Here is a 7,500-nt window from a genome sequence, read left to right as displayed (position 1 = left end):
CAATCTCCCTTTCATGGGCTTTCTCACGGCGCGTCCACTCGTACATCGACTATCGCTGCTCCTCTACTCGGTCCTTTACCTCTCATCGAATCGTAGCTTTTGCAACTTTGTACCTTATTACTCGATATAATTATTTTTTATCTAACTCAACGTCATGTGTACTACAAAAATAAATCCAATCTTTACAAAAAATAAGACATTTTTTTATAAGGGGATAATTAAAAATAAAACACTATGATAATTTTGATTAAAGTAAAACAATTTTTTATTCTGCGTGCTGTGTATGCACAATGTTATATAATAAAAAATACACGATCACATTGTTATGGTAACTTTCTTTTAGCTGGCTCTTCGTGTACCCTGACTTGAAGCGTGGAACGCGGTCCGCATTTCCACACATTGCCATCCTTGTCAAGTATACTCGCGCTTGCCGTAACTTGATATTGTCCACCGCTACTGTTTACGTTATTGTTGACATTAGTGGTATTACTTACACACGCTGTTGTAGTTGTACCCGGACTTCCTAATGAAAGTAAGAATTCACAAGCGAAGAAATCGCGATGTGGCGTAACCGTTTGCTGTAGTTCGTTGGTATTGGAATCCTGCCAGTAAACATTATTTTTATGGACTCGGTATCAATATAGATATGTACAAAAAAAATTTACCCTAACGAATATATTTATTCGTACCTTCTGATCCGAATTAATCTTAGATGGAGGCGAAGTAGAAATAGAAATACAAACAGCAGCAACAGAACGATAAAGAGAAGCGCGTCGACCATGTCGTAACACTCCTTCAACTTTTAACGCTAATTGACTTCCTTGAGGAACGGATACTGGTTCACCAAGAACACGTGGTTGCGGTGAGACAGATAACTTGACACTAGTTGCTTGCAAAGCTTGAAAATAATATCGAGGTATAGGTAATCTCATTTTTGTTCCAGCTAATAACATCACCTGTGAGACTAAGCAGTTTATTCTCGAATGACTAAGTGCAGCTGCCTTATTTTCACCTATATAGCTTGGCGCTAAACGACGTAACTCGGTGCAACAACGAGCCAGTTGACGCATTTCTACGGTATCGCCAAAATTAAAATTGACTTCGTTTTGTTGATACGTTTGAATTCCTGTACCGCCGCAAACACGCTCGACGCTGTTCGCTAACAAACGACAAATTTCTTGTAATCTGTATATGGTAAGTCAAGTCAAAAACCATACTAAAGTTAACTATAAATCAGAAATCAAATACGTATTGAAAAGGATACGCCCGTATGTTTATTAATGATCCAGGATCAGCATCAAAAGCTGATTGATAAAGTTTCTGGTAGTTCTCCGCACAGTTTTTAAGTTCTTGAGCTGATTTCCTCAACTTTTAAATATACATCATTTTGTAAGTATTATATTCAAAATGGGACTGAAAATGTAAGATAGAATAAAGTACCTGATTAGTAACACGTCCATATCGCTGTAGATCATCTTTTGTAGTTAAAACTACTGTACATGTAATAGCAGGTGGTGGAGCTGTGCAAAGAGATCTAAAACATATTTATAATTATGTAATTTTTAAAAATTAGGAGTAACAGTAATTTTATGATATTTATTCAAAGCACCTGCATGAATGTAAAAGTTGCACAATGGCTTGAAGAAATTCACACCGTAATTTCGAATATTCGCTAGCAAATTGTAAACTTCGTAATGGCGTACTAGCAGCTTTTAATGAAGCGCATGCACTCGCGTAACGTGCAATAGCTTTGTTTAACTTTCCCACGGTATGAATTCTTTCTCTGCCCTCTATCTCTCCGGTTTTTTCACTGTAATGATTTAAGGAATAGGAATATACTTCCATAAAATGAGTTATAGACAACAAATAGAAACTAACATGAGAAAACTTTCAGCTTTTGTAACTAATTCCAAACCACATAACCAAAAGTGTAATTGTTCAGACGCAACTGTTTCCTTTAAACTCCTAAATATTTGAGTTGCTATCGTATGATGACCATATCTTGCGGCACTACGTGCAATTCGATATTTGGCCCAACCGTCTACATTTTTAATAACCTCCTCTACTGCTTCCAAACATTCTGAATTCCATTCATATCCTCCCGTTATCATTTGAAAAAGTAACGTACATAACATTACCTTTGAGAAAATTTATTTCATTTACCTTTTATAAAGTATGCACATATATATTTCGTTTAACTTTACCTTCGTATGTATATGCACAGTTTGTTCAAGTTTTATTAATATATCTGGTAAAAGTGGAAGTAATGTATTTTCACCTAAACTTCCAATAGCACCCAATGCTTCGCATAAAGCAAGTGCTTGTTTCTCACTTTGTCCACCTTCTGCATGAGTATTGAAAAGTGTACTACCTATAGCATCGACAAATATTGAACAATGGCTAGGTTGAGCTTGACATAGTTTTACTGTCGAACGTAAACAAGCTTTCAACTGATATAAATACTTGTCATCCAATGCTAATAGTACAATCAAAGATTCCAGACAAGATACAACATCTTGTATACCATAAGCTGGCAAATTTTCTTCATAGCTATGAGTAAAAAGTTAAGATTTTGGTTAAAAATTTAGTTATACATAATTCAAGCTATTCTATATTCTAACATCACAAATAAAAAAGTTATTAATTACATACCAATAACATGCAACTCTAGCTAAAATAGTAATTGCTTTCACTGCAATGAAAGGATCAGGAGAATAGCAAGCATTTACACATAATGATAGCAGGGGATTTCCTTCTTCCCTGTTTGCATCACATGTTACTGCACTCTGACTAAGTACCTAAATTAAATAATATCAAAAGTTTATTTGTAAATCATAATATTTCACAAATTTTCTTCCTTCATTACTATTTTATGAGTAAGTAATAACCTCGATTACGTCTAACGTTCGTATAAGAAGGTCTTTATTCCCAGCACCATCTTGTAGAAGTGTTGTAGTACTTTCTAAAATATAAAATTCATTAAATACCTATTTTTATTTATCACATAAAATTATCTATTTATTATATTTACCTATCAAATTATTAAGTGCGCCCTGTGGCCATAAATGTGCTCCTCTTCTTGCTAACGAATGCAGTAAATGTAAAGCATGGCGTTTGATAGTCAATCTTGGATCATCTTGCAGGTAACGTAATAAAAGAGCAACTTGTTGTGGAACATCAATTAATGTTGCAGAAGCTAGTGTACTTAAAGCGCTTAATGTGACTCTCACAAATTCAACGGCTGGATAGCTACCAAGAAGTTCCATACAAAGCTCATTTACCTTTAACAAATTTATTATTAAAAAAATATTTGAATTCTATTTAAAAGTTTAAAGTTTATATTTACATACCATTGAAGCTGTGAAAGTATCATGATGCATATATTGTAAAATAGGTATAAGTTGTAATTTCATTGATGCTGGGGTTGCTTGACCTCTAATCATATCAGATATTTTGCTACACATGGAAACAGCAAATAATTTTGATTGTGCAGCAAACATTTGGGCAGCATATATTGCTGCTCCAACTTCAACTGAATCATGAGAATCTAATGATCTTCTTATACTATGATGAACCTTATAAATTAAATAATGTTTCAGCTTTAAAGTTTGTACGTATCATAAGATACAAATTAAGGTATAAAAGTTAATAAAACCATACTTGTTGTCTTTCTGGTATAATACCAGCCACACTGCCTAATGTTCGCAGAGTCAAAGCTCTAGCAACAGGATCATTAGAATGTATAACACTATAAATACGTCTCACAAATTCATCAACATTTAAAATTTTATCCAAATGCTTCTCACTTTGCTGGCATACTCTAAGGACCCAAACACGTAAAAAATTACTGCCAGTACGAAAAACTTCTGCCAATTTTAATAAAGAAGAGTTTATTAATATAGGAAAAGGATATTTCTCAAATAATCGAGGAAATCGCACTATGGCTTCACATTGTTCGCCAATCTTTGTTGATCGTAAACCTAAAAAATATCTTTTACTACAATAAGAACTGTAGATAAATTGATTCGAGGTTAACTTGAAGACTATAAACATACCTTTATCTAATTCTATAAGTGCGGTATTTGCATCTTGTTCTGGTTCACCAAGTCCTGTATCATTAAACGCGTTCATTCGCATACCAATCATTATTTTCAAGGTATAAAATTCAGTGAATAAGAAAGAATTAAATGAAACGTTTTCATTGAGGATCAACAAATCTAGAGTGCCTGTATATAACGCCAAATTCAGCGTATTTGGAGTACACGTGCTTATGTCTAATCTATACGTATATTATACGTAGAAAGCAAAACCATACCTTTGGATGAAAGATTACAATCAATAAAATTTAAAGAAATTCGGTTAGCATAATCGGCTATCGTATACTGTTTTAACAAGTTGCATTTTCTGTGATAAAAAGGTATACAAATATTTTTTATTATCACTAATGTCATGAAATTTATATTATTAATATTATTAATAAAAGTTAATTACGTATATCGCATATGTTTATTAAATCCGTACGAATCAATTTAAATAATTGAGAGTCACTGGTATGATACATCGAACGATTATCTCGTGCGAATATGTTCTACGTTCACACCAATGTAGTTGACAATTAAACTTCGACAAGTAAGGGCGTCGTATTTCTGCTTTTACAAAAATAAGAAAATAAAAGAAAAACTTTATACACAAGTCATATTTATAAAATAGTCAGTTCCATAAGGATATATTATTGGATAGAAAGCACAATTAACTGGCTGAACGATGGTGGATTATAGCAAATGGAAAGATATTGAGGTAGGAACCCTAGTTTTGGTCCAGTATACTTATGGAATATTCTAGAGTAATAGTAGAAATTCCGAAGCTATTTTTTATTTGTATACTTGACAAAAATATAAAATAATTATGAAATTTAGAAGCTGTCTAGAAGAAAATTTTTTCATCTAGGTATTTATTGTTTATAAATTGAGAAAAAATGAAGTACATTCTTCAGTACAAACTTATTATACTAAATCTAATATCATTTTTTTTTAATATTTGTCTTCTTTTCTATTTTTCTCATTGAATATACTTGTTCATAATTAATATATTTATGTACTTAAAATAATTTATGAAGTATATTATATGTATAAGCAATGATAAGTATGTATGATGCTAAAATTTATACTTGTTAGATTTCAGACGATGAAGATGATACTCACCCAAACATTGATACACCATCATTATTTAGATGGCGTCATCAAGCAAGGGTTGAAAGAATGGAAGAAAGGAGACGTGAGCAAGAGGAGCATCAGAGGAAAAAGACAGAGTATGTTAATTTCTAAGCATAGAGTTACATACATAAATTATCCACAATAGTAATATGTATATTTTACCATCATTAATTTAAAAATTTATATTATTTATAGAACTCGACAAAAAATGAGAGAAACAGAGGAAAAAATTAAAAAATTAGAAAATGAACAAAATGAAGCAGATTTAACCGAACTGAAAAAAATTTTGCAAGATCTTGAAAAAGAAGATTTAAAGATTAAAGAAAGGGAAGAGGAAATAAAGAAAAAAGAGAAATTAACACCTTGGAATGTTGATACTATTGGACAAGATGGTTTTACAAAAACAGTGATTAATAAGAGATCACCACGTAAGGGAGATGACAATGGGTTATCAGATGAGGAGAAAGAAAAAAAAATGAAAGAATTTGCAAAAGAAAATGAGAAAAAGTTGAAAGAATTTGGTATGCTCGGAAGGTATGAAGATAGTAAGAAATTTTTACAAGATAATCCGCAGTTAGTATGTGAAAATACTGCAAATTACTTGGTTATCTGGTGTATTAACCTAGAAATAGAAGAAGTAAGTATATATACATTTGAATGTTTGTAATAGATAATAGATAATGACATGAATCTGTTTTATCAATATGTTGTTAATTTCAGAAACATGATTTAATGGAACACGTTGCGCATCAATGTATATGTATGCAATATATTTTAGAATTATCAAAACAACTAGATGTTGATCCAAGAGCATGTGTAGGTTCCTTCTTTAGTCGTATTCAGAATGCTGAGTTAGAACATAGAAATTCTTTCGAAGATGAATTGAGAGCATTTAAAGAAAGAATACGTAAGAGAGCTGTTGAAAAAGTAGCAGATGCCCTTAGAGAAGCTGAGGAAGAGGAGAAAAAAGCGCGTCGAGGTCCAGGTGGTCTTGACCCACTTGAAGTATTTGAAAGTCTACCAGAGGTACAAGCAAATTTATTGTAAATATTTCTGCTTATTATTTTGATATAGTATGTGTTTACTGTAATATATTACTTTTAGCCCCTACAAAAATGCTTTGAAACCCAAGATCATGCTTTATTGCAAGAAACGTTAGCAGTGATGCCACGAAAAGAAGCATTTTATCACATGAAACGATGTGTTGATAGTGGTCTTTGGTTACCAGATGCAATAGCTAAAGAATTGATAGAGGCAGGAGTAACTGCGGATGATGCAGAGGCTAAAGAATTGATAGAGGGAGAAGTAGCTGCAGACAATGCAGAAGCTAAAGATTTGATACAGGAAGGAGTAACTGCGGACGATGTAGAAGAAACCTCGGCGGCCAATCCTGAATAACACGTGTCTGTAAATTACATATGTTGACTTTCATGACTCATTTATGCAAGTATATATATATATATATATATATATATGTGTATATATATATATATATATATATGTATATATATATATATATATGTATATATATATTCTTTAATATCCAGAATATGTTATAATAAAATATTGTCATTAGGCAATGAATACAACATTCTTATCTTCGTTGTCTTTTTCTTATTATAATAATATTATACTATGGTTATGCCTTGAATTACTTTAAGACTGAATTGTCACATAATTTCAAGTTATTATAGGAGGTGTGAATATTACAATTTATTAATTAAACATGATAATTATTTAGTAAAACGTGATGCACTTTATCATATATTTAAATTGAATAATTAAAAGTTACTTCTGATATGAACATTTACAAATATTAATATTTATATGTACTAATACATGTAGAATGCATATATACACGTGTGTATATATATATATATATGTGTGTGTGTGTGTATGTATACATACAAATCATAATTTGTTGCGTTACTTAAATATTTTTGATCTTTTTCTTGGAATTATGTCTTATGTACATTAAAAACTGTAAACAACCTAAAGTTGTAATGTAAATAAAGAAAATACTTTTCATTGTCTCTTTTACGAATTTCCGAAATAACTTATACGCTCTCGCGAATATTTATCCATTTTGTATTTTAGTTTTAATTTCTTTCTTACAATAAAGATAAGAGTATGAAACTATAAATATATAGCATATTTAGGATATTAATAATATACATAAATCAAATACAATGAAGAATTAATTTTCTAAGTTTACTTTAAATATATGTATATATTACTTTTATTAATTTTTAATATTATGCTAACCTGTAGCAGTTTCATATAATTA

At 31.1% G+C, this 7,500-nt stretch overlaps 2 protein-coding genes across 2 annotated transcripts; one reads left to right on the top strand and one right to left on the bottom strand.

The window, feature by feature from the left end:
* Positions 1-241: 241 nt before the first annotated feature.
* On the bottom strand, positions 242-4,356 carry LOC126918581 (integrator complex subunit 7). The gene is made up of 13 exons (XM_050726636.1): positions 4,056-4,356; positions 3,661-3,980; positions 3,351-3,575; positions 3,032-3,281; positions 2,889-2,962; positions 2,653-2,798; positions 2,205-2,550; positions 1,879-2,138; positions 1,610-1,810; positions 1,441-1,534; positions 1,265-1,368; positions 690-1,185; positions 242-602 (listed from the first exon to the last, which is right to left on the bottom strand). The coding sequence occupies exons 1-13, from the start codon at positions 4,144-4,146 to the stop codon at positions 324-326; spliced, it is 2,886 nt and encodes a 961-aa protein (XP_050582593.1). The 5' UTR covers positions 4,147-4,356; the 3' UTR covers positions 242-323.
* Positions 4,357-4,609: 253 nt separating this feature from the next.
* LOC126918590 (hsp90 co-chaperone Cdc37) lies at positions 4,610-7,241 on the top strand. The gene is made up of 5 exons (XM_050726650.1): positions 4,610-4,797; positions 5,175-5,308; positions 5,409-5,850; positions 5,934-6,239; positions 6,318-7,241. Exons 1-5 carry the CDS (start codon positions 4,765-4,767, stop codon positions 6,609-6,611), a joined length of 1,209 nt encoding a protein of 402 aa, XP_050582607.1. The 5' UTR covers positions 4,610-4,764; the 3' UTR covers positions 6,612-7,241.
* Positions 7,242-7,500: the final 259 nt, after the last annotated feature.

The sequence above is a fragment of the Bombus affinis genome, chromosome 7 (assembly GCF_024516045.1).
Source record: "Bombus affinis isolate iyBomAffi1 chromosome 7, iyBomAffi1.2, whole genome shotgun sequence".
Lineage (NCBI taxonomy): Eukaryota > Metazoa > Arthropoda > Insecta > Hymenoptera > Apidae > Bombus > Bombus affinis.
This window is presented reverse-complemented; position numbering and strand designations above follow the sequence as displayed.

What these genes read in the sequence shown, in the direction of transcription:
- LOC126918581 (XM_050726636.1), bottom strand. Translation starts at nt 4,146, where the DNA reads ATGATTGGTATGCGAATGAACGCGTTTAATGATACAGGACTTGGTGAA. An exon ending in ATACTTTCACAGCTTCAATG is followed by an intron (nt 3,282 to 3,350) that starts GTATGTAAATAT and finishes AATTTGTTAAAG; the next exon opens with GTAAATGAGCTTTGTATGGA. An exon ending in CAACTTTTACATTCATGCAG is followed by an intron (nt 1,535 to 1,609) that starts GTGCTTTGAATA and finishes AATATGTTTTAG; the next exon opens with ATCTCTTTGCACAGCTCCAC.
- LOC126918590 (XM_050726650.1), top strand. Translation starts at nt 4,765, where the DNA reads ATGGTGGATTATAGCAAATGGAAAGATATTGAG. An exon ending in GCAAATGGAAAGATATTGAG is followed by an intron (nt 4,798 to 5,174) that starts GTAGGAACCCTA and finishes TATACTTGTTAG; the next exon opens with ATTTCAGACGATGAAGATGA. An exon ending in TTAACCTAGAAATAGAAGAA is followed by an intron (nt 5,851 to 5,933) that starts GTAAGTATATAT and finishes TGTTAATTTCAG; the next exon opens with AAACATGATTTAATGGAACA.